The sequence below is a fragment of the Patiria miniata genome, unplaced genomic scaffold, assembly GCF_015706575.1.
Source record: "Patiria miniata isolate m_02_andy unplaced genomic scaffold, ASM1570657v1 HiC_scaffold_7, whole genome shotgun sequence".
Classification (NCBI taxonomy): Eukaryota; Metazoa; Echinodermata; class Asteroidea; order Valvatida; family Asterinidae; genus Patiria; species Patiria miniata.
Genome location: NW_024037074.1, coordinates 19,984,168 through 20,011,841, shown reverse-complemented (window position 1 = coordinate 20,011,841; position 27,674 = coordinate 19,984,168). Strand labels below are relative to the sequence as shown.

Here is a 27,674-nt window from a genome sequence, read left to right as displayed (position 1 = left end):
ACTTTTTAAAAACACTGTTTTTAGCAGTGTACATGTAGAGCATGTGATTCATGATTGTGAGATTGTGGGATCCAGCCCCGCAGTGGCCATGTGGGTGTGCCCTTGAGTAAGGCGCTTTACCTCAATAACTCCTCTCAACCCAGGTGTTAAATGGGTACGGCATTATTCAAAGCTGGGAAGGTAACAGACTCGCTGTGGAGGTGTGGCGATCCCCCCACAGCAGCATTTCATGGACTCGAGTCTGCCCCAATCGCTTCAAAAGAGAGATGGGCACTCGTTCCTGTGGACACAGGTTCGACCCCCTTTTACACACGTTTGTATAACATTGGATGGCTTTGAGGGGGATACAAGAATATATTGCCCTCAATATAACAATATTGCACTCATCTTCGACACGTGCCAATATTATTATAGCTTGTGCAATATATTCTTGTATCCCCCTCAAAACCATCCAATATTATATAAACGTGTGTACTTGCGAACAAGGGGAATGTTTGTTGTAGAAAATTGCTCCGTAAAGTGGTGTTTGTTGTAGAATTACCTCGAGCATAACGCGGCAGACGTGATGGACAGCCTTAGTTATTGCTTCTGGTGTTCCTGAGATCGTTACGGCTCTTTCTGTGGAGTTTGGTAGCATCTCACTGGCAACCTGTATTGATGCCCCTGTGGTCTGTTGGGAAAGCAGGTCAAAACGACAATCAAATTCTCTGATCGTTGGATGGTTCGGCAAAATTGATCAAGAACAGATCCCTAGCAAGGATGTTTTCTCATTCAGTGACATGTACATGTACATGTGACTACAGTGTCCATTCATGCGTATCATGCGAGGCCTGGATGGCGCAGTGCGTAAAGCGCTCGCCTCTGACCGCTGTGGCCAGGGTTCGATTCCCGGCTCGGGTCATAAGTGAGTAGAGTTGTTCTTTGATTCTCTCCTGTGCCACAAGGGTTTTTCTCCGGGTTTTCCGGTTTTCCTCCCTCAGCAGAAATCAACACTTCTGATCGGGCTGTGCTCCATGGAATGACATGGGTCACATATGGCAGCTGCCTAAGGTACCTTTGCATGCCTTCGGCTCGACCATGTTGTAGCAGCGTCCTGCAGAATTCAGCTTCTGCTGCGAGTAAGGACGAGAGGCCTCCCAAAATGTATTTATTTGTTTATTTATCACAGAGGAACGACTTGCCCTCAATGAGGGCGCTCTACGCAAGGGGTGCAATATCAAAATGGCGATTATCTGTGCCAAGTGCGAACAATTACAAAACGCATTGTAAAATTTATATTAAATTTATCACATTCTCCCATGACTGCGCTTGCTACATTTCTTATCTTTTTGTTTTTCAATAAGTTTGTCAATTTGTCATCCACTAGTGACGTTTTTTTTTTCAATTATTCATGTTGCTCACATTGGCACCATCTGTTCCATAATTCTGCAACTTGGTGCGAATTCTAATTCATATTTGACGGTAAATCACAGCTTTACCGTACATGTATGTGTAGCAAGAATTTTTTTTTTAAGATTTCACTTTACCAGTAACATATCAAAAAACTGAGGGGTGAATTACTATTTGCAGTATTCTACAATGAAGATTTCTTATTTTGCTCTACATGTATTTCAGTTGACACAATGTATGCATGTACATGTACAAGTACAGGATGAGTCAAAAAGAAAGTGACCTGGATTAAGGATTTTTTTTTTTAAAGCAATCAAATTTAGTACATGAAATGAAGTACCGGTATGTCTTAAAAGAGCATGTTCTTCCACTCATCTACATGTAAAAAAGAAAAAGAAGGAATTGCTTAAATTGTTCCATGCTATCGGAAGTTACACATGTTTTACTAAAAGAACCCATTTTTATAGCTGTCCATGGAATGCCATTGAAAGCTATTGAGCTGAGTGAGAATTACAGATTACACACAAGCACAAGTACAAATGGGATTTTAATCATTTGAGTCAAGACTGAAATATTATTTTTTACTGTACTTCACATTTTGTGTTTTGAACACGAGGAACAAGTCCACTCTTTTTTTTCCTGAAAAATTGACAGCGAATTGAGTGTGTTTTTTTACTTTGCAAGTTTTCATTCATTCATGTTGGTGGAAACATCCATGTTTCATTATATTTAATGGGTATTCATCAGTTCGCAGAACGGTAAATGATCAGTGGTAAACAGCTGAATGTTGTGATATTTTTATTAAAATAGTCATAACTTGGGAATAGAGTATGCAACTTAAGTGCCATTTTCAGTTACTCACAGTTACTAGTCAATAACATGTACTTCAGCCCTATGTTATTTTTATGAAATAGAGCAAGCCACATATCTTTTTTAAACAATATTTTGTTTCAAATTTGGTCACTCTCTTTTTGACTCACCTTGTGCAAAACGACTCATTTACATTAGCACACAATAAACTTTCCTTTGCTAAGATAAACAATAAAACTACAAAGTATAAAATCCCTTTCAATTTCAATTCCCATGGTTGTATGCCGCAGAACGATCAGGCAACGCAGTAACCATTTATCATTTTATCACAATTGGCCTGTAATTTCAAGTCAAGTGGCGGCTCCTCCTTCACTGAGGTCTATCTGGAGGACTTGCTTGCCGAACGCCAGCTGCTGCCACTACCCCCCATTATTTCATTAACCAATGACAAGTCGCCGTACAAAACTCAATTAGTTTGCTGAACGCTCCCCCAGCTGTTGGATCAATTGAGCTACTTCAGTTTTAAAAAAAATAAAGGGGGGGGGAAGAAGAAAAACAACGAAAGAGAAATGCACTGTTGGGGTGATTTAATCTTTTTTCCGGGGATGGTGGCTTTGGTTTTGATGCCTGGTAAATAAATAAAAAGAGCTTTTTCTTTCTGAATCCCGGAATTTCAGAAATTGCCTGGCATTGATTGTTTCCTTTTTGACCAGATGCATTTTCACTTTCAAATGAAAAGGATTCGGTGGTTTTAGAATCCTTGCAAAATGGCAGGGAACATGTACAATGAACTCAGGTAGATTGTGCAATGTATTTAATTAGCTCTACCCATCACTGAGAAGAAGAAAAAATCGGGGGAAAAAATGTTTTCTATTGTGGGCCATTTTCCACAAAAATATAAGAAGCAAGATGTGTTACTTACTGTGAGTGCTTTGAGATAATTACATGTAGGATGTCATGTAATTTGTCATGTCTTTGCTTTGTTAACATTTCCCCCTTTTTTTTCTTTCTTCTTCTTGTTCTCCCCCAAATCCCATACATATTTATACATGTTTCATTCAGCCAAACACTTTGAACCTAAAACAAAGTCATATTCCCATAAAAATTAACATATAAAAATGCAAAGGCCCCACAGTGAACTCATGTCTTGAAGAGTGACGTCATGATGCTTTGACATAATTAGGACTTCATTGTTTGTTGGAACTATTCAATGAGTAATTCCGTGCATAATGCACACGACAAAAATTTCACAAATTTTAACGAGCTTGTCACTGGCCAAATGGTTGCGGTATTACTCATTATTTTGTATTTGTTTTGGCGGAACCTGAAGGGCCCGTTTATTTTCCACTTGACTGACTGATTGACGGACTGACAGACTGACTGATTTACTGAGGACAAGCAAGGTTCAAAACTGAGACCTCCTTGCTCAGCTAGCTGGACTACATGTAAGTAAGCCCAGTCTAATTAATCTCTTGTTTCCACATACCTCTCGGATATCTTTGATTTTGGCGCCAGCTTTCCCGATCAGCGATCCGCACTGGCTGGCCGGTACTATCAGCCTTAGTGTGACCGGTGGCTTAGGGGCCCCGCTAGGAGTGTTGTTATTTGGATTGGTCGACAAATCCTGTAATGGACCAAACATAAAGTTAAGCAATTAGCAACACTGTGTTACATTGTATTACACTGTACTGTATTGCACTACATTGTATTACATTGTATTACATTGTATTACATTGTATCCATTATATTTATTCACTCATGAATCTATGAAGTCTTACAGTGCTGGGGAAGTTTTGGGGCAGTTCCATCCGGCTGGGTGGTTTGGAGCAGCTCAGGGACTCATGGGTTAAACCGTCAAGTTAAATATCATTAGTTTCTCACTAATGCAACTTAATGTGGGCAATCGGATGTTTTCTTCACAAACTTTTTTTGAAATCCTCCTTACTAAGCGGCTTTACTCGCCAAGACTGTCCCTATGAGATCTAGACAAGCAGTCTACATGTAGTCAAGCAGTCGTCATGAATGCAAATCCCGACACAATATTGTTCATGAAAGAAAATTATATCTGTTCCGCCGACTACAAGTGCAGTACAATTCAGCACAACTAATAAGAGAATGGGTTTTGTTTGCTGTTCCACACATTTTACATGATGCCATCTCCATAATGAACTCAGACATCCACAGTTAAAAAACCAACAGCCGAGAAAATCAACGGGGCTAGTTAAACTGGCGAGCTTTATCCTAAGGGAAGTATTTACAAAATGTAGGTGCTAGGGATCGCATTCTTAACCAAAAAAAAATGCCTTACCAACTCAAACTTGTTTGTGATGAGAGAAAATGCCACGTTTATTGATTCAGGGGATCCAGAAATGGTGACGATTCTCTCTTGACACGAACAGTCTGAGATGTTGATTCGTGCTTGACTCTGAAGACAGAGAAGGAACAAGAAAAGAGCTCAGAAACAAATCTGGAAATCATTTACAAGCAAGATAAACATGCCATCAACACAAGGGGGCTCACATGAAGTCAGAAAATTAATGAAGATGAATTATTAAAATCCACTTATCAATAAGTACCAATTCTTTCTCAATCAATCAATCAATTCAATCGATTTTCACATTCATATTTTGTTAACATACACTTTACAGCCAAAACCAGTGTTTCCCCTGCCCTTTCAAACGTGAGGCGGCCCACCTCGCTACTTTCCGTGACCACCTCGCTCAATTTTTGCCAATATCACCACCTCGCTGTTAAGATTTACAATAAAGGAAATATCAATTGGGAAAAATTTCATTTTGTGTAATTAATGAGCGTTTTCCTTGACCTCCATGTATCAAGAACTCACAATATCGATGTGTTTTTGGAATCATCGCGCATTTTTCTGAGCGCTGCATTCTTTTCGGTTTGCAGACTGTAAATTTTGTTTCAATCGTCAATTTGAATTGTTACCACCTTGCTCAGTTCATTAGCCTGGGGAAACACTGGCCAAAACATTAGAAAATTAGTCGAAATGAATTGGATTGGCTAAAATGAATATCAATACTTTCTGATCCAATCCTTTCAATCAATTTACTGATTGAGATTCAGATTCTGTTTCACACTGAACATGAACAAAACCACTGATTTAGAATTCTCTCATACATGTACCGGTACATGCCCATATTTTAAAGGCATTATGTATTCTCCTTACGGCACTTAAAATGCCATTCCAATGAAAGTCATGGTTTATTTCACAAATGCCACAGTAGTCTGGTGACTAATGCACTGATAGCACATCTTGATAAAAAAAAGAAGAAGACTGCATAATGTCCGGGGCTCTATTCTGATGAAAGAGTTACAAAATGTACCAATATATTTTGGTGCCCTGAAACACTGAAAGGCATCCCTCAAATCAAATATACAAGTACATAAAGGATAGAAAAGCAATCATCATACTTAATGATGCACTGATACAAACGTGTAAAGATGTACATTTACATGACAAAAGTGTGTTATACCAAAATTTGGTTTTAAAATGTTTTTCATAACAACTGGGGCCTCTGACATAATTTTATTTTCGTCCTTTATCCGGTTTGTAAGTAAAAACGTCATACCGGTATTTGCGCGTGCACCACTGATTACTAGCGCCCATTGGATGAACACTCAAGTTGCGTTAGCTTCCGGTTTTAATGGTTCCCCAATGCTACTTAATGGCCAGTGGGCATGGTTTAAACTGAATTGACGCCACACTAACGAACCGATTAAAGAGGTTGTGGAATGCTCGAAGACATTTTTGTCATTTTTCGGGTATATGTAGCCTAAGGTGTAATAAAATGAAAACGACTATTGTGTCGGACATGAAATAAGTACAAAAGGTACTTTTGAGAGCTGTTTTTCAGGTCCTGTTTCGACCCGAACTTGCAATTTGTGTAAAAGTCGTCGTTAGGGGCAGTAAACAAAACATAGTAAATCGTGACGTAATAAACAGGACTCCCGATGCAGCGTAGTATAAACGAGTCCTGTTTATTACGTCACGATTTACTATGTTTTGTTTGCTGCCCCCAACGACGACTTTTACACAAATTGCACGTCCGGTTTGAAACAGGACCTGAAAACAGCTCTCAAAAGTAGCTTTTGTACTCATTTCATGACAGACACAATAGTTGTTTTTATTTCACTACACCTTAGGCTACATATACCCGAAAAATGACGGAAATGTCTTCAAGCATTCCACAACCTCTTTAAGTTATGAAACAGCAAACATCAAGTGGGACTTTGTAATAAAAATTAAGAAGTTAGTTTCTTTCCAGTTTCACTCACCTCTGCTCTGAATTTTTTGACAGTTTCACCATTCTGTGAGAAAAAACACACAAATAAATGAAATGAATGATCAGAAGTGTGCGATTATTTTACCAAACAGCAACACTTAACACTTTGAATGCACATCTTGTACAAATCATACATGTAAATGCACGTGATGAAGAAATTCTCAGTGAACATACAAGACAAAGTTCTGCCCATGTACATGTGTATGTGTATGTACATGCATATACTGTACAATAAAAACATGTCGTGTTTCTGCTACATACATGTAAATGCATGTATCAACACAATTTTCAGATGTACATGTACAATATCAATTTAGATTGAACCGACAAAGTAAATTCACAAATGTATGTAAATTTAACAGACTTACATGAATCTTTCCATTAAGTTAATTTTGCAATCACTACAAAACTGAAATGTTTGGGTTTTCTATATGAAACTTCCACGGATTGTTCCATTAATTAATTTTTTTTAAGTATCTGATTTGACAAATTTTGAGTCATCCCAATCGAACTGTGTCTCATTTTACGAAAGACACAAATCACAATCACGAGAAACCTAATTCCTCATCTTTGCTATCTTCCTTGATTTCCGGAGGAAGATAGAATGCCTTCATAACAAGCCACTCGACGGTGCCAGCTCTACGCAGGACTATCGCTGAGTATCCGCCACTCAAGATAGAAGAAAAAATGACATAGGCCAAAAAAAAAAGTCTCCGGTTTCTGGTATGGAGCTTGCCCAAAAAGTGGTGCGGCGACGCGGCTTCTTTTGTTTTTTTACCTGAGTTTTTGGCTTCAAATGTCGACTGCAAATGGTGCCCGACTAAACTTAGTGCAAATATATGGGAGTCCAGAGAGGCCACATAAAGCTTATTCTCGACCATAACCCAATCTAGAAACACGTTAAAATTGTGCAGCAGCAGGATTACAGTCAAACCAGTGAGTTTGGCGGTTTTGAGACATCATCTTTCATTGAAAAAAAAAAAAATTCATTTTGCCGACGCGCATGGCTACGGCGACGCGCGCGCATACCAGAAACCGGAGACTTTTTTTTTTTGGCCATACGTAGATTGGGTGTCTATCTACATTGTACATGGACAGTAAAGCCTCGAGAAATAAGTGCAGCCAGCAATGCCTACCAAACCCACACAACTGTCACATATAACATGGACAACAATATACTACCTCCGGGCAGAGTAAATATTGAGTGACCTTTCTGATGTCAAAATGATTGAGGAAAGTCTGGATTGGATAGAGCACTATAGAACATCAGGTCTCATGAGTATAATTTTCAGCGACCTTTGTTTGGATTGTGTGGACTGCATTTTGTGGTTGGTTTGGTCTAATTATAAAGAGGGGATTCCACTCAGTGGAAACACTGAGTGATGAGGCGGAATGATGCGTCTGTATACGCAGATACTCATCAAAGGTACCATGTAGTGTACGTACAACGTATGTTATGTCTACTTAATTATGTCAGTCCCCGGCTAAATCCACCTAATACAAACTGCCCCCTTCAAAATTTCAAAAATGAACTCACTTTTAATCGTTTGTTAGCCAACGAATAAAAAGGGTGCTTGTCTTAGTTACATTATGGAAACAATACAACATTCCAAGCCATACAAATGGTACCGCCCTCTTTCAAAATTTCAACAAGATGGCTCTCGAACCATGTGTCTCGCCTGCTTTCGCAATTATATCTTTAAAGAGTGACTAATCAGTATGAAAGTTTCCATGTTGCAGCTATGTCCAAAGTTTGGTTCCAAATTGACTTCAACTTTTCAAATGAGACCAATTTTACATTTTCAGCCTATTTTACAACTTGACCTCAGATAACCTTTGACGTTGGTATGTGACCTCTGACATCATTATATATGAAGGTTATCATGTTGCAACTATGACCCAAGTTTGGTTCCATATAAACTTCAACTTTTCAAATGAGACCAATTTTACATGTTCAGCCTCTTTTACAACTTGACCTCAGATGACCTTTGACCTTGGTATGTGACCTTTGACATCATTATCATAAGAAGGTTGCCATCTTGCATCAAGTGTCCGTACCGGTACATTTTATCAAATTCAGACATATGACTTACATGTACTTGTGACTGACATCAACACTACTCACCAACCTCAGTTTTGAAAAAAAGAACAAGTACAAATTCAGCATTATAAGTCTAAAAAAAAATGTAAAAACATGTACCAAGAGTTAATGTCTTCCCATGGTCTTCCATACATGTACTGTACATGTACATGTATGTATACAGCAATCAAGGACAGACAGAAATGACGTCCTTGAAACATAAGAAAAGAAAACATTCTGGATGGGAAACATCTTTAGTTCACCCAACTACACAACCTGCCACTGCCCATTAATGTTTGATTAGGATGGCACAGTGCGTCTGTTGCAGACATCAGTCCCCCTAAATAAGTCATCTTTTTAATTAGTGCACCGCAGAGCATGCAGCGGTCGTCCCGATGTCTTACAGTCACATGAAGTTCATGGTCACGTCGTCCCAAAAAAGTGTATTTGAAGGTTACATATCGAATGGTTAAGGTCTAAGCCCCTGCTGCTCATTAGGGCATAAGCTTACGATTAAGAGGGAACACCTGACCATAAAAACAAGGTATAGAAAACTGTTTTAATCCACAAGTCAATGTACATTGTGTACAGTTGCGCTAACAAGGCGTTGGAGTGGGGGGCAGTGAAGCAATGTATTTTGAGCCCTGAATATCGGCAAGCTTCCAAGTGGAAATCTTTACCAAACCCACAGTGCTACATGTATATACTGTGCATGTATAATTATTAGCGTGCCAGACAGGATTAGAAAGAAAGGATCGGTCAAAACTCCTTGTGTAGCTTTTCATCTCAAAGCAACGTCCCTTGTTAGAAAATCTTTTAGCTACCCTAGACTGGGCACAAAGTACCCCCAATAAACCAGACGAATTTGAAACCAGTATGACCCTGGAAAGAAGTTTCAAAAAAATGGGGGGAAGGGGAATAAGTCGTGTCCTTTTGCTTTTTGACACCAATTTCATAATGTCACTGAGATTCCCCTTGAAGCCTCATTTCCTGATAAGAGCAATACATCTACAGCCACAAAGATCCCACTAGACAAGAAGGAGATAGTGAGAGTCCCACAGAGAGATGGGCCCTATGCAAACACTGGCGACTCGAAAAAAAAATAGACATCAGTACACTCCCACAGCCAACTGAAATTGGACACCTCTTCTCTTGTATCACCTACAGTGAACCACAACAACCAATCAACCGCATTGCTGGCCCCCAAAAAACAGGTGCATCTGGGATGATGCTCAACTCAGCTTGCTACTTGAGTACCCCCACCCCTTTGGATGAAAATGGATTATCCCGTCCTGAGGAGAAAGACAGCAATCTCATGATGCCCTCCTTTAGGGGGGGGGGGGGGGGATAGCTAGAAATTGACCTGCTCGCAGACCGATAGGGAGTTTGTTTTCAGCACAAACATCCTCCCACGTGGGCCGCGGAATTAAGTCTGACGCAAATTGGGCATTGCAAATAGGAGCTTACCCAGACAGATTTCTCGATCAAACACCGATCTATTAAGTCCCTATACCTAGCTCAGCGCTGCACATGTTCCATGTACTTATTTCTCACATCCTGTTCTCATTATTCACATCTTGTACCACAACATGTACAAATCCCAGTAATTTGTGCTTCACTATCGTAACACTTCAAAGTATCATTTATTTGTAGTTATTTCAAATTCACCGTGCTGTCATGCTTATTTATCACCATTTAATGTACCGGTATCCATATGGTCATAACTGATAACCCATGGAATAGTGGTGCCATTCATGCAAACTACCCTTGTGATCTCTCAATCTATGGTTTTTTAAAACATACCAGCAATACAAAAAAGGATGACATTTATTTTATGTAAAATGAACATCATAAATTAAAGCATTTTACTCAGATAATAAAGTACAAAGGCATAGTACATGTAAGTTTTAAGTGGACGTACATGTACAATACATGTATTTTAGTACAAGGAAAACATAAATGTCACCTAGAGATCGAAAACTAACGTTTTGTGTCAAAATTTAACAATTTTTGGCAGAAACAAAAAAGTTTAATCATCGCCTACCGGTACATGTCTACTGTGAAGATATTTATTTTCTCCTAACATGTTCTTGAATTGTCGCGTTTCAAAACACCTTGTGACCAGGCATCGATTAGGCAAATTGATCAGGTTTGACACGAACCTGTACAACAGTGTATATCAATGGCATTCATTTACAGATTTCATGTGATGTATACATAGGCAAGACTTTCTTCTGTGGTATACTTACTGTGAGAAATGTTGGAACATTTCCTTAAAAAGAACAAACGAACAAACAAAATGAAATTTGACTAGAGCGGTGTTTGAACCTGGGACTTGCTGTTCCAAAGTAGAATGCCATGGTCCAGTGGTTACGGTGATTGACTCATGAATGTATGTGGGTCATTCCATGCCAACTCAACAAATGGTGCACACCATCACCTCTTGGATTTTTTTCTTTTTTGGTGTACTGAAAGATACTTAGGAGAAATGCAAATTCTGAAAATTTGGGGTCTCTACGACTTTTCGTTCTTGCGCAACAGCATTTTGAAATTTGAGGTGGGCGGGGCCAAAAGTGCGTCGCGTCATGAAATTCAATGTTTAAAGGGCCATATATTTAAAACTATACCCCCCAGACATTTCAAACTTGGTAATCTGGGCTATTTTTTGCTGTAGATTTCAAATATTTAAACAGAAAGAAAGTAGCTTGTTTCATTTTTAAGTTAGAGGGGCCCCAAAATGGCCCAAAACTCATCTGGACCAATGTTCGGGGGGGTGTAAGTCAAAAATTGAAAATATTTTTTCCACCAAATTTTTAGTCTGTAATAGCCCCCAGTTGAAACTACTTTCATGTAAAATCTTACACTTATATTAACTTCATTGAATGAGATATAGCCCTTGCAAAAAGCAAATTGTTTATTTTTACGATAACTTGACCCCCCCAAAAACCAACGTCAGACATTCCGCACCAAATTTTGCTTCACATATGTTTGAGGTTGGTCCTTAGTGAAGTCCTCTGAAAAGTTTCATGTTGGTGTCTAAATGTCTTCAGTGGATAGCTGGGCTTTATAAAGAGTCTATATCTTATGATGCTGCAGGTTCCGTAACATACATGTACACGTACATACAATGTAGAATAACAGCAGTCGGTACATAAAGAATAAGTTGGGTATGAAACTTAGCTTACATTTGTACATGTAGACAGTTGATATAATTGTTTACAGTTTCACAGGTGAAATTATGCATTCCTTGTGATGTACATGTAGTTTTGATGAAGTTGAATGAGTTGCATGATGGTTGGCTCACTAAGTTTGTATTGCCTTCCACTGCTATGTAGAAGTTCTGGTGTTGGTACGCAACACAACACATCAACAAATGGAATGTTACATTTATCCTCTCTTTGTGGCCAATAGAGAGTATTTGTTGATTCCGTCCTGTACATGAAGCAGACATACACATCCTCATGAAGTTGTGATACATCTTCTACAATAGCAATGTACCAAACATCATCATATAGACCACACAAACATATTTTCCTGGGTTGAGGTCAGCTGCTACAATTGGTGCATGATGAGTTTCCTGCATGAACTAGGTTTCCCCTTATCCATAATGAAAACTAAGATCAATCAGGTTAAAACCATAGACCCTTTACTCAAACTGAATCACTTCTCTTTGGTTCAGGTTAGTGCTATACTATGCAAGTGAGAACTGGTTTACTACATGTGTACAATGTATACATGACATGCATGCTGTGTGATGAGCACATGGAAAGAATAAGACTCTCAAGTCATTTAACCTAATTTGCAAATAATGCATACGTAGGTCTACAAGCAACTGTTTATTGAGCAGGAAATGGGTAGTCTTGACCCAAGTCTTTCAACAGTCGGGGGATTTTGTTGTGCTGGTTCCGTAAAATACAAGTACATGTACATGCATGTACATGTATTGTTACGGAACCTGCAGCATCATAAGATATAGACTCTTTATAAAGCCCAGCTATCCACTGAAGACATTTAGACACCAACATGAAACTTTTCAGAGGACTTCACTAAGGACCAACCTCAAACATATGTGAAGCAAAATTTGGTGCGGAATGTCTGACGTTGGTTTTTGGGGGGGTCAAGTTATCGTAAAAATAAACAATTTGCTTTTTGCAAGGGCTATATCTCATTCAATGAAGTTAATATAAGTGTAAGATTTTACATGAAAGTAGTTTCAACTGGGGGCTATTACAGGCAAAAAATTTGGTGGTAAAAATATTTTCAATTTTTGACTTACACCCCCCCCCGAACATTGGTCCAGATGAGTTTTGGGCCATTTTGGGGCCCCTCTAACTTAAAAATGAAACAAGCTACTTTCTTTCTGTTTAAATATTTGAAATCTACAGCAAAAAATAGCCCAGATTACCAAGTTTGAAATGTCTGGGGGGTATAGTTTTAAATATATGGCCCTTTAAACATTGAATTTCGTGACGCGACGCACTTTTGGCCCCGCCCACCTCAAATTTCAAAATGCTGTTGCGCAAGAACGAAAAGTCGTAGAGACCCCAAATTTTCAGAATTTGCATTTCTCCTAAGTATCTTTCAGTACACCAAAAAAGAAAAAAATCCAAGAGGTGATGGTGTGCACCATTTGTTGAGTTGGCATGGAATGACCCATGTGGGTTCGAACCCCACCAGGAACATGGTGTTTGTGCCCTTGGGCAAGACACTTAACTACAATTGCCTCTCTCCACCCAGGAGTACGAATGGGTACCTGTGAGGGTAGAGGACCGAATGTGCGCTGATATCAGCTGCTGCGTGGTCTCGTGGCCTGATGAACGGGAGAATAATTGTAAAGCGCTTTGAGATTGTTGATACGATGGAAAGCACTATACATGTATAAGCATTGCATTTTTTTTTCGGTGCCCTTCCTACTGAGCTATCCAGCCCTCTATGCACAGCGTATGTTGGTGGTTCCACATTTGGTCAATGTTTTTGTTCAACTTGATAAAATATTATAATGCCCCTAGTCAGTTTGTCTTTGCGATTTCTTTGAAAAAAATGATAAAAAGAAAAAAGCAAACACAGAGTCCCCAGGAGACAAATTAAAAAATCTATAAAAAAAACAGGACACACTCTAAACTCAATCCCTCAAAAACACTGCTCTCCTTTTCACGAAAGAAAGAGACACATGGACAGATTGAAATTGAAATCTGCACCACGTCGCTAAGGCCAAATAAGTCCCCAGGAAAAAAAAAATTAAAAATCTACAAAAAAACTGGACACACTCTAAACTCAATCCCTCAAAAACACTCTTCTCCATTTTCACGAAAGAAAGAGACACACGGACAGATTGAAATTGAAATCTGGACCACATCACTAAGGCCAAATAAAAAAATTAAAAAACATTTTTAGCGTCCTGCCTTTTTGAAAAAAGTAAGGAGTTTTTTTTTTTTTTTTGGCCTAAGACATTTACACAAAAGTACATTGTACTCACCTTGCCTATGATGCTGCCAACTTCCTGCAGGTTTAGAAACGGAGAGAAAAAATTAAGGAAAATGTTGAAGAATGGAGAGAAAAAGAGGGCGGGATTTAATTTCCTGCCACTTCGCTGAATAACAAGTAAATTCAAAGCAGGACCCAAGGCAACAATAACACATACATAGTATGTGTATGCAGGGGAGTAACAACTAACATACTGTACATGTACAAGTCGTGCCATTGACAAGTTTTTGTTTTATGGACTGCGTTTGGGATTAAACACTGTTTTTTAGTGCTTGTTAGGTGTTGGAAGCATGCTTGAATCAATCAGAGCTCTTGGCAATGTAGACCTTAAATTCACAAGGAAGCCATTTTGGATCATGTTCCCTGAATCAATTTTATAAATTGTAAACTGTTGAGTGGGATGGTGCCAGACTATTTTATGATTGGAGTGCATTCCAAGCCGCACTTTCATTTTTTTTTCCCAAGTTGTTATGTTTAAATTTGGCATAAAACATAGGATATGTTTAATCACAAATTTCAAATCATCAGAGCAGAATTTGTAATGAAGCTTCATTTCATTGCTTTCATTTCTACTCGCAAGTTTGAAAAATGAAGAGTTTACCTCGCTTTCAATTTAATATGGCCAACTCGTAAATAAAATCTATTCATGTCAATTTCAATTCAAGTTGTAATGTACGTACATACATGTATTTGTCTAAGCCCTACAAACATAAACGATGCATACAAAAAAATTCACTTTTTAACAAACTTTGACCCAATCCTATGTACACGTAGCACTGAATAAATGCCGCATGATTGTTTTCCATTGGTAATTAAACCAAAGATTCCTCAAAAGCACCCTATGCACAGTAGCTGATCGATAGAAATCACAAACAACTCTTGATTTCATTCTAAATGACAGCAATCCAGATGGAATAATTTCTCCGGATGTTTAGTACATGTACATGTACCAGTATGATCTTTAATCCAAGTAAGCTTTTTTGAAAATAACAAGGTAGGTTACTTGTGGGATAAATGCAAATGATCTTACATGTATATGCCTTTAAAGAATGCATATCCCTTGCTCTTCAAAAAAAAAATTTTCTCCAAACGAATTTTCAATTTGTATGTATTTACGAAAAACAAGTACTTTGTTCCGATTTTCAGGCATCTGCTACCCTTTGTGAAACCTGGGCTTTCAGTTTGTGCACATAAGTGTATAACAAACCCTGTAGGAGCCAAATTTATGTCTGGCAGCCAAAATTTTGAATTTTTGAAGAAACATATGACATCACCTTTACAGAGTGCACTGCATGAATGGCAAGACAATGTGTTTACAGCATTTATGTGAATGCCAGGTCTGTCCATCATCATGTACAAGTATATTTAAAATAATTGTATGTACATTGTATGCGGCAAGCGCATGAACATTTCAATTTGTCTTAAACAGCAGGTCTAAATTCCAAACAGTCCACGCTGCAATGTTGCATGAAGCTACAACATTCTGAACGCTTTCTCCGGGGAGGTAAACTCCTCCAGAAGTCAAGAGGTCTTCTTTCGTCACAGCAAGACATCTTAGATTAATCCTGGGAGGGACCGCGGTACTACATCTTTAAATATCAATAGGTAAATCCATGTCAAAAAAGGGAAGATCCTCAATCCTGAAAAATCTCCAAGTCCATGTGGATTTGGAGGATCTGGTACAGCCTGGGTTAATTTGTTGTAATTCTGTCAAAAATGGCGGTTTAATTTTACTATGACAAAAGGCAGGTACATTTGTACACTTGTACATGTCCGTACATTATACATTCCATCATTCCATTGTTTTGCAAAATCTTCCGATTTCCTTTTTAATATGTTTTGACCAAGGACTATGCATGACGTTGGCAAATTGGAATGATATTACATGAAATAACATCCCCGATGGAGAACAATGGGACTGATCGTGTATTCTGCTCTTGCAGGGCATTTTCATCACCAATAAAATAGGAATTCTAAGAACTTGAAAGTCTGTCAGAATTATGAGAAGTTCCCGGGAACTGTTCCTATTACATGTAAATATAATTGGCGGAGAGGCACAAATTGTCTAGTTTCACGCGTAAATGTCAAAGAAATAGGTTACCCAGTCTTCAAAGCACCAACCGTCTTCCTGGAGATACATGGACATGTAGTACTACACAGTGGAAGTTAATGGGTTCCTGTCTCTCAATATGTCTTAACGGAGAGGCTGAAGCAAAGCCTTGCCGCTAGCACTCTTTTCTCCATAACAACAACACAGCCTGGATTATGACATCCAAGAGTTCAAATTTTCCAAGTGCTTTGCTGCTGACAGCTTTCACAGCTGCTGGTCAACCGGCGATGAAAAGGACAACTAAACTGGAATGAACACTGTATTCCGAGCACTTGAAACACGTCACGAGTCCAAGATTCATGCCAAATGGTACATGTACAATGTACTGAATGTACAATGTATGTACATGTACATGGAAGTCTTGTCTCAAATGATTGAATTTCAACCACTTGTGTGACTGCTGATGCACCCAACAAGTTTCACGTTTCAATTCAACAAGCTCATTATTGGCAGCATTGGATGGTCATCGTTTGTAACAAAATGTCACAATTTGGACCTTAAATTTACAGAATTCCTCCATGGTTGAACCGATGCCACAATGCTAGTAATAACCCAGGCCAAAATTTAACAGTGTGGGATTTCTACCCCCAGCGTAGACCTGTACATGGTGCAGCTGCTGCTAAAATAACTACCAATGGATCTAGATTAGATCAGCAAAGGTTGACCCCAAACGACCTGGTTACCCTTTCCGAGCTGGGACACATTTGACTTTAGTAAAGTGTAACGATAACCCGCAGAGTGTCTCGGCAAACACCTTTCATATTTGTGTTTCTTCTCTTGGTGGTGTGATCTTATGATAATAACACAGCACAGAGGGAGGTATCTGATATGATTGGAGAAATTCATCTTGGCCTACATTAGCCAGGGATACTCAACAACGGACGGGATGTACTTTCAAAATTTGGTTTGAATTCCACCATTCCGTTTGGATGTTGGAAAACAGGATTTTCGAAACCAACCTTTACAAAAGCCTTCCATTTTTTTGTGACACAAGCTAAAGAAAAATTTCAGGAACATCTCCTAATTTGCTCCATTGTCTCTGACTGCCACAGCTCAATGAGAGGCGATAAACCGGGAGACAATAGCCACATGCGTGCTGCATAGCAGCTTTCCAGATCTCATAGACAACGGCCGTACACATTCCACGCAAAGTGGAACACAAATTCGTTGAGTCCGCAGCTTCCGAGACCATATCGAGCTGGTTTTAGGATAACTGGATTTTAAAATTTCTGATTTCTCCGACCATTAACATAAACATGTGCATGTCCATGTAGCTTCGTTGGTTGAGTGCTAGAACAGTATGTCAAAGGTGATCGATCGACAATTTCTTTAATCGCTCTTGGATTTGATGGAAGTCAACCAATCTCGTTTCCTTTTTATTACAGTGAAGAATGAATTTGGCTGTTTATATTGCACGTACTTTGTAAAGCAGATGTGACAACTGAAAATATGATTTCTGAAACTCCATCTATTATTTGATCACTGCCGACCTTTTCTTGATGCAGGGGCACGGAGTAGTTCTGAATTATTGGATGTATTTGTGGTGTATGGGTGCTTTTATGCATGTTTTGTTAACCGTAGTATGATTTCTTTAAAGTGATATTGGAGAACTGAATTAAAAATACACGATTGTATTTTATGCTCTATGAGAATACTACGGATAAAAACTGGATAGTTTTTAACAACCCCACGCTGATTTTGTAGCGTTCGTATGTGCTCAAGTGCACGTTCCAATACTCGTATTCATACATGCGATCAGAAACTAATTTCCTCAATACGTGTACTCACTAACAAATTTGGACGACAGTGGCCTGCGTTGTTCAACAATTCTGTTTCCCTTACAACACCTACAGGTATGTGGGGCATCAGATTTGCGTGGTGGTCCTTTCCACACCTTTGAACTCTATGGTCCGGGTTCGATTCCTGCCCAGGTCCGCTTCTAGATGGGGTGTTCAGACTTAAAGGTATAGTCCATCATTTGCAGCCATCCGAAAAGTAACTGGCGTAATTATTGTTGAAAACAAACTTGGTTGAAAGATAGTAAGGGGACTAAACTCCCTGTGAAATTATTCTTTCTGGGAAGCTGACATTTTGAAGTAATCAACGAAAGAAGGCATTTCCAACGGTGATTCTTAAGAAGCACCGTAGGAAAATTTAAATTAGTAGTTCGTTTTGTTATTCAGCGCAGCACGCACAAGTATTGGAACGACGCACACGTGCGCGCGGCTGTTCACTACCCTCTCTGCACAGGTTTCTTCAGGCTTGCAAGCTTCCAGTGCCTTGGGCGATTTTGGTTGGATTCTGTGGTTTCATTGCATGAAATAAATAATAAACAACAGATACTGGGGAGTCAGGTTGGCGTAGCGGTACTTTCCTCGCCTTCCACTGCTGTGACCTGGGTTCGAATCCCGCCTGAGCCAATATGTGGATTGGGTTTTCAGTCCCTGCCTGATTCCGTGGGTTTCCCCCAGAATAGTCTTCTGGGCTCTTCCTCCCACCTCTAAAACTGTAATTTCTTCTCATTGTCTTCTCTCCACAGGTTTCCTCAGGATTGCGAGCTACAGTGCCTATCGGTAGAGTGCTTTTGAGGAATCCTTGATTTCATTACCAGAAATGAATAATAATAATCATAATAAATACTTCTGTTTACCTTTCCTTGCATGATGAGCCTGATGGTGAGCGTGACACTAGGCGTGTCACTGTTGCCCACCATACCGGACGTGTCCTCTGGGCTGGTCATGGTGTAGAGGGGGGGAGGTGGAGGGTGGTGGTGCGGCAACGCAGGGGTGGGTAGGATGGTCAGGGGGTACGAGGGAAATTGGACGAAGGTCGTCAGGTTGGCAGCGTCTTGGTACCCGGTAGTAGCAATCTTGCCTCCCTGTCTGGACTAACCTGGAAACGAGTGACGGGGGAAGGAAAAAAAAGAAAAGAGAACTTAAGATTTAAGAACTCTTCGTCAGATACAAACCTGAACAGAGTGACTGGAAAGAAAAATGGAATTGGGAAGAATTCCATACGTGGCATCACTAATTTTTCCCTGCAGTGGCCTATATCAGCCATCAGAAAGCGATAACATGTCCTAGAAAGTTCAAGTTAGCTAGGAAAATATTGAAGCATTTACCAAGAAAACACTTGGAATTTTTCAGACCAGTCTCATAGGGTGTGTGCACAGGGTGTTGCATTTACGTAAGTGATGTCTAGGTATGGAACTCTTTCTATGGAATTCACAATTGCCAAATTTTATCTGTCAAAACAAGCAATGAAACTGTCTGAAATTTGATTCTTTGTAAAGAAGATAGTTCAAACAGTTGAACTTTGTCATAAGTAACTGTGCCATTTTGCCAACTTGTACAAGTAAATGGTTATGATTTAGGCCGGTTCACACTTAATGTGAAGTGAATATGAAGCGAATTAGGTGTCACAAAATATTTGCTGCAAAATCGCAGGAGTCGAAATGTGATCAACGTTTGTGAATTCAAATTCGTGTTGCATTTGCTTTCGCGCTATGCATGAAAGGGCCTTTACATGTAACACAATAAGCGCTACGAGTGCCAAGATAAAAGAAATAATGTTTTCATGGTTATTAAATCATACAAGAAGCTCATGTAATGGTACATGTACATGTATCTCTTACAGATTTTTCTTTCATTTTGTCACCATTGAGGCATCTCATCTGCCAAGCAGAATCGCTGTAGTCTACTTTAAAAACAAAATAGAAACTAAAATATATACATGTATACATAAATAATATTTTTTCCAAAATTTATTTTCTGTTTCAATTTTTGGTTTCTCCCACCGTGCACCGTGTATAATAGATATCCATTGAAAACTGTACAAAAGACAAATTGAGATGCTGGGAAGAAGCACTATCTCCATACATCCTGTCGTTTTTGTTTTGTCTACGTCCATAAGGGACTTTGCGCAAAATAATGGACAAGAATGGCCACATCTTGACAACAGCATATTGCTTTAATGCTATACAGTATCCATTATTAATACTGCATTGATTTGGTTTTGAAAAATAAGCAAAACAAAAGGCTCTGCCAAACCGTACCACTGGACGGGCATCTTAACTCTACAGCATTGATTCTTTAAAGTGCCTCATGTATTCCAGCTACAAAAGGGAGAGGGTGTCCCTAAAACCCCTCTCGATAGAATTAAGTGAAATGAAACTCTTTTATTTCGTTGGTGCAAAGCATGCCCATGGGAGTGTGCATTATGCATTTAAGGCAGCCTTAATGGCAATTTACAGCAATCTCATGACTTGCAAGTTGCCGTGTTTTTGCATCCATCGATCGATAGATAAGGCACTAAAAGCCATTCAAAGGAAGACAGAACAAAATACGATAACCGAAGCGTTTACGGTTTCAAACGCCTCCCACTCGGGGTCGAGTGATAAAAGAAAAAAGGTCACCTTGCTCACTGCTAGGAGCAATGTGTGCATGACGCAGGGCACTACAAGACAGGATTTCCGTTCCGCAAAAAAAAAAAAAAATCAATCGGTCGGTGGCGAGGAGAAAATTTATTGCAGATCTTGTGTATTTCTTGGTTTAAGTGCATGGTCCTACTCGGCGAAGATTGGGTTCGTAATCAAGTTACGCCATCTGAATATGTTTGCTGACAAGATTGTGGGGAAAGTGATCTGTGTAATCAGACTGGTCTCTGTGGGAAAATCCGACTCACTCCGGGCTGTATCGGAATTGACCGGCACTGGCTAGAGTGAAAACTCTGTATGGCCAGGCCTCCCACGTCTGATCCTGAACATGTCGACTGGGGAATACTCCTGCAGCATTTCAGTCCGACAGCTCGTCTCCGCATGCCCTTGCTCAACCGCGGCCGTGGAAATTTATTAAAAACAATAAACCTTGTATTAATTTGGTTAGCGCCCATGAATTGGTTGGGTTCACCCGAGCGTTCAATTGTGTTTGAAACTTGTCTATGGGATAGTCTCATATTCTGGAATTGATAGGATGGATGGGGTTGGGTTTGTCAGCCGAAGAGGAGGACAGTCTTGAGGAATCCAATCATGCGTACATACGTCTTGTGTGTGTGTGCGTCACACTGCACTCGCCGTGATTTCAATTTGCATGCAGATTTGCTGGTGGGATAAATCTTAAAAGGTTAACCCAACTAGGGCCGGCCCAAAGCGCACATTTTGCAGGTGAATATAGCTGAATAACCAATCAATACGGCGTGATCATGGATAGGAATAATCACGCATATCAATTAATTTAACCTTGGAGGGCCCGGGGGAAGATTAAAACCAGGGAGGGATCCGGAATAAAGTGCAGCCAAAATGTCATTAAAGAGACAGAATCTTTCAAGATATGTAGATGTACGGTACATTACATGTGTTAAGTACGTGTATGATACACACACTTACATGTACACACACATTGTTTACACGTACACGTACACTGTCAATCTACGACGCAGCGTTGTATCAAACTCTTTAGACGACTATACTATACACAGGCTTCCAGTTTAATTCAAATTGCCAATTAAGACAAACTGCATACATGAAGAACTTTAATACATTGTAAACATCAGCCTTCTTCTCCATAGTTGATTACATTACTGTTAAGTGTTTTACACGCAAGGGTGCTTATATGGCGTACACACAATTCTAACAAAGATGCCAGTAAGAAACATGCACGCGTACACGTATGAGACTTTGTAAGAAAAACTTGCTAAATCCATGACTAAATCAACTTTGTGCAGAACTACACATACATGTGTACCGGGTAAACATCTGGAAAGTGTGCCAATTTACTGAATTGAAGGAAAATTCAGATTCAGCTAAGACCCTCAAACACACACGCCCGTGCATGAACTCGACAGGAATTTTGAGATTCCCAGGACTCACCACTCAGTCACCGAAAGGTTCACACAATCCATCCAATCACACAATTTCAGAGCTGCCTAAATCCTCTGGCCGTGTTCAACCGACGGAATTCAACCATCTAGCAAATGGGGGAGATTTGGACTCATAGGCCTGTCATACTCAGCCTGGACTCAGGATGCAGGCACTTTGACTTGTTACCATGGCAACACTTTATCTGCCTCCCGGGCAGATTTCCAGAAATGATGGCACTAGGTCTTCGTTTGGTGTCAGATTCATGCGCAGATCACTTTTGTTCTTTAGGTTTTAGCATCAACTCATACTGCTTTGTCAGATGTCTTTACGGGCAAGCATCCGAACAAAGATTTCAAAAGATCACATCTATGATAAGTGTTCATAATTCAAGCACAAAGTAAAGCCTGCAGGTACACCTGTCTACACATACATTGTATTCAAAGCATTGAAAGAGCAGGTGATTAGTTACAATTTATAACAAGCCAAGTTCCAGACCAAACTTAAAACTGATCAGCCCTGAAGAGAAATTAAATACACTGTAAGTTTTATTGTGTTCCTCTTTTTTTAATGGGGGGGGGGGTTTGGTTTTGGTGAGTTTTTTTTTAATCAGACTTATACTACAATGACTGACAGAGACATGTAATTCACATGTTTGTTTGTGTTGACTACATTTAAAAGATACTGAAATGGTAAGTTGTGATTTTTTGCAAATACATGTAACTCTTTTGTCTCATTTAATGGAATCATGAACTTTGCCACTCAGTAGCGGATCTGGGTTGGGGGGGGGGGGGGGGCCTGGGTTGGGGATGCCTATTCTCAATTTGCCTTAGATTGGAGGAGGGTGCATGCCCCCTGGACCCCCTATAGCACGGGCACGCCTTCACTCAAACATCACCGCCCCCCCCCCCTCCATGCATTTCCTGAAAGCTAAATCCGCCCCGCCACTCATAGTAATTGCTCTGAAGAATTCATTTTCTCCTTTGGCCCTATAACTTTGCTTCCACCTGGGCCTATTTACATATATATGGCTCAACATGTATTACACTTCGGGAGACAAGTAATATCACAGACTCTTTGTCTGATGCCATCTGAAAGCACTGACAAGTGACAGCCTGAACATTACTTCCAAACTCCCACAGGTACACGTACGATGTACCTCCATCTTGAAAATATCAGAATATTGCCAGACTTTTGTGTGGATGCGTATCATGTGTTTGTCTTACTGGTGACTATAATACCTTGTAGAAATAGGCATGGAAAATTACAGGTCTGTCATTATACCGTAACTTGATGCGATGTGAGCTCATCAGCCATTCTATAGTTTCCTGACTGGCTTTCACGCACTGTCACTTCTTCTAAGACGTACTTTGACGTGCTTGTATTATCACAAGGCCAGTGGATATTTATAAGAGGTGCAGCCAATTTTCTTCTTTTTTATTCTGCATGGCATGAACACTTTTCTTTATATTTGGTACAAAAACGTCAGTTTTGTGCTGTGTAGTACTGTAAGACTTTGACTTGAGCCAAAATAGGACATGATGCACATAATGTACAAATGTCCATACAAACATGTACACTGTACCGTACTTTACAATTTACGAAATAAAGTACATCTACATGAACACACCCTGGCAATATCTCATTCCAAGCACATGTATACAGCAACATGTACATTGTGGAGACAGGGCCTCCAGTTATGTATCCGATTTCAATGTACATACTTGAGCTTACATGTTCGTGTACTGTGTATGATAAAGTTGCCATGCACAACGTTGTGCGTACATGTACATGTACATGTAGGTAAAGGATAAGTTACATTTATGAATCTAAAAGTTGAAACTGAAAACATGACAACGCCACAACGGAAATAGAAGTTGTAGTAGTACATAATAATTTACACTTTGAAACATCACTGCACACTGTACATCACACCAGAACACGTGTGCATTGCTGTACATGTACATCATATAAAGGGTCCCTCCCTACACAAAGTTGGAGTGCAGTTTCAAATGTACATTTATCTGATTAATTTTTGCCTATACACCTGCCCCTAGCATAATTTCAAGAAGCCTAACCTCTACATGTCAAAGATCTGAGAATATGATCTATACGACGTTTAATGTCCTGCTGTCTAAAAACCAGAGGCGACCACCCGCATGTCTGACATAAGAATCCTACCTCTCTGGCTGGCAAATTCAGCTATGCCATCACAGCAGTTAAGATCAATCTGTGACTGTTTTTAACAGTTAAGAATTCCCTTGTTAATTTGATATTAAGCCATGCTTTGACTGGAGGTGATTGATATGCCAGCTGAGTTGCCTCTTTTGTCTGTATGGAATTTGATCAGTTATAGTGTCAACAAGGGAATGTGATCTGACTGTTTTTTACTAGCCTGTATACAAATGCATGGCAAGGGAAGTGGAGGAAATGTTTGACTGTCTGTGACTGACCCTCCTATGCAAACATATATTCTGTGCCAAGTTGTCCTTTCAGTCAAAATCAATCAAGTGACTGTTTTCAACAGTTAATAGCTCCCAGCTTACATAAAGCTGGATTGACTGACTGTGACTGTTTATGTAACTTGATACAGCTACCAGGTAAGCTTTGACTGTGGGTGATTGATAAGCAGACTGTGCCTAACACTTGTCTGTTTTTGTCTGTGGACTGAATTTGACTAGTCACAGTGCTTGCTTAAAAAAAATATGATCTGACTGTTGGTGACTAGCCTGTGTAAAAGCCATGCCAGGAGAAAGAATCGATTTTTTGACTGTCTGTGACTGTTCAGACAGCAGGAGGGTTATGATCTGTTGTGTCTAGTTGCAATGACATATGCCCGTCATTGCTTTGCTCCAAGTCACAATAAAGACAGATGTCTTGTCTTACATGGGTCCAAATAAGACATTTCGCAGAAAGTTCATGAAGTTGACCTGCACTTGGGGCCTAGTACATACATGTATGCAAATCATTACATTTATTTATGATGTCAACTGTAAAATGCAAAGCGATCTGCTAAAGCGTGCATTGATAAATACTCCATGCTACATGAGCATGCACTTTCAAGATTCAATTTCCAGGATAACCGAATCCTGAAGCGAGAAAGGAACTTGTCGGCCGGCCTCTGAACTAGAGGGGTTGTTATTAATTAAGAGCATCTAATCCGATTGGGGCACTTTTCCCCGGCGCAAGGAGCTAATCTTATCAGAATTGGTTTCCACGATCAGCCTTAAATATCACACTAACACCCCCGTCCCTAAATTGAAATATATATATATTTTTTTCAGGTTCATTAGACTTATAGTATGGCATATGGGTAGACACTGCCTTGAAGTTGATGTTGTTTGGCCTTCTGCGAGTGGCCTATGTATATATGGAAGAGTCCAAAATTGCCAAAAGGCTGTGAAATTTCAAATTATTTTGTAAAATATTTGAACTTGGATTTGATCGATATTCGAATATTCGAACACTGACAATTGAGGAAAAAAACAAATTGAATATTATGTTTGTATCAGCATTTGAGGGAGCTGACCACTTAATATTTGACAGTTTTTAAAGATTTAACAAAATGTAAACCCAGGTTGAAAATCTCAACCCTGTTCTGGAGCAGGATTGAGTTCAACCCGGGGCAAAATAAATCTCAGGGTTGACGGGGAGTTGGCGTGGGGTTGGACCTTTTCAAGTGTGAAACGCCGCATGTTTTCAACTCTGCGTCAACCCCGAGATTTGTCTAGTGTGAAAAGGACTATCATAGTGCTCGGGTGGTGTGGGTTGGTACAAGGAGTAACAGGGAGTAACGGGCTGGGCAGGTTAGGGCGGTACTGGAACTGATGGGTCACGTTAAGCTGTTATACCTGTACAGAGTGTCCCGTTACGCTCAAGCCTGCTACTTAGGTCCCTTCAGAAGATTAGCATCAATACTTCTGGCTCATTTCAATTCAAGTAAAATAACCTGGAGATAGCAAATAACAACAAAACAAAAAGAAAACAATTCATACAATTGAACGGATAAGACGTTATCAAATACATTTTCAAAATCACAAGTACAAAAATATCTGTACCTTTCCCGTATAATTCAAGGGACAAAGAACAGCTTTTGAATGTTGGAACAAACTATACAAAATAAATAGAAGTTTAGAGAAATGCTGAGCCTATCAATGACGATGTACATTGTATCTAACGTGTTGTATTTTAGATTGTAATTCACTTCACCGCCTCAGAAAGTACCGGTAAAGTGCTATTTGTCAAACAGAGACCATCACCTACATGTATACATGTACATGTAGATCTACATGTACATGTACCGGTATGTAAAATGAGTCTGACTGCTTGATACCCCTCAACTCCCCCTCCTCCTCCCCCACTCCAAACCCCCTCCCCCCCCCCCAAAAAAAAAAAAATGCAGATGTTATTGTTAGTCTTCAAGGACACATTCGATTTCAAAAGGAAATCACAAAATTCACAAGCTTGATATAAATCTTTAAAAAAAAGAAGAAAACATCTGAACAAAGTTTCTCAATAAAACTGCGCACCACAGCCAACCCATACATACACATGTAGACCTAAATAATTGACTTGGCTGTAGATAGAGATTTGTCAAGTCCCGTCTATGACAGGTGTTTAATATTGATTACTGGATTCGGTAAAGTGCAAAGCAAGCTACAAAGCACTCTTCATTTCCTTATCTTTGCAAACAAGCGCACAGATTTCATATGATAAATGGAAACATATTAGCATATTGTTCCGTTCAAAATATCAGATTAGTTCTGTATTCATTTTGAGAACAACGTACATTATTGCTAAGAATTAGATGAGTTCTCTTTGGGTTTACAGTGTATGTACATGTACATGTTATGTAACATGTACATCTCCCCGGAAGTATAGGTTTATTTTATTAAATTATTTCTTTGTATGCGTTGAAACAATGACAGTTATTGGTGTTTTGTTTTTAACAAAGTCCTTTTTGTACATGTACTTCACGCGCAAGTGAAAGTGAATTACAAGTTTTGGTAGGGGGCCTATAGCGCAAATTCACAAATAGTTGAACACATTTCAACTCTGGCCCAATCGCTGTTATCAGATTGTAAAATGCACTTCACATTTTGGCCTGAACAAAGGCCTACATGATGCAGTGTACCAAGAAAATGTATGTATCCCTAACCTGCATCATAAACCTAATCACTCAATCCCAACTAAAATGTTATCGAAGATGAAACCACTGTATCATGGTATGGTGTTTTTTTTCAACATCTTTTTGGTCAAGCTTACACACTCTGGATTTTTATCAGGTCATTACCATAGCAACAGACCCAGACCACATGTCGAACACTTGGGAGACAGATTCACCAAATCCACAATTCCTTCCCGGCCCTACCCACTCCTCATATAGCCTCCATGTACAGCACTGTGGGGCTTATTGATTGCATAAATAATGCCGTATTTAATCAGCGGGGATTACTCTAAAGGCTATAGATCGCTGCTGGATTTTTCCCTGTAGTGCTAAGCCCCGATAGACTAGCAGGTCAGAGTTGGCCGTTGTACGAGACTGTGTCCGCGGGCACAATATAAGACGGGAAAATAATAAATGTGCAAAAAAAATATTTATCTGGCAATGGTTTGGAAAATATATATTTCATGTTAGAG

At 39.5% G+C, this 27,674-nt stretch overlaps 1 protein-coding gene across 5 annotated transcripts in view; it reads right to left on the bottom strand.

Moving 5' to 3' along the window:
• The window catches only part of LOC119745586 (poly(rC)-binding protein 3-like), an 81,778-nt gene that overhangs the window by 18,370 nt on the left and 35,734 nt on the right, over positions 1-27,674 (bottom strand). For 4 of the 5 annotated variants that reach the window (XM_038222054.1, XM_038222049.1, XM_038222051.1 and 1 more), the window contains 7 exons: positions 25,886-25,983; positions 18,831-19,072; positions 14,063-14,086; positions 6,499-6,531; positions 4,508-4,624; positions 3,686-3,823; positions 542-670 (listed from right to left, as the gene is read on the bottom strand). In XM_038222054.1, the coding sequence (XP_038077982.1) occupies positions 542-670; positions 3,686-3,823; positions 4,508-4,624; positions 6,499-6,531; positions 14,063-14,086; positions 18,831-18,920 (531 nt within the window). In that variant the 5' untranslated portion in view covers positions 18,921-19,072; positions 25,886-25,983. The remainder of the gene's footprint in view (positions 1-541; positions 671-3,685; positions 3,824-4,507; positions 4,625-6,498; positions 6,532-14,062; positions 14,087-18,830; positions 19,073-25,885; positions 25,984-27,674) is intronic. The other variant, XM_038222052.1, reaches the window with a different exon arrangement.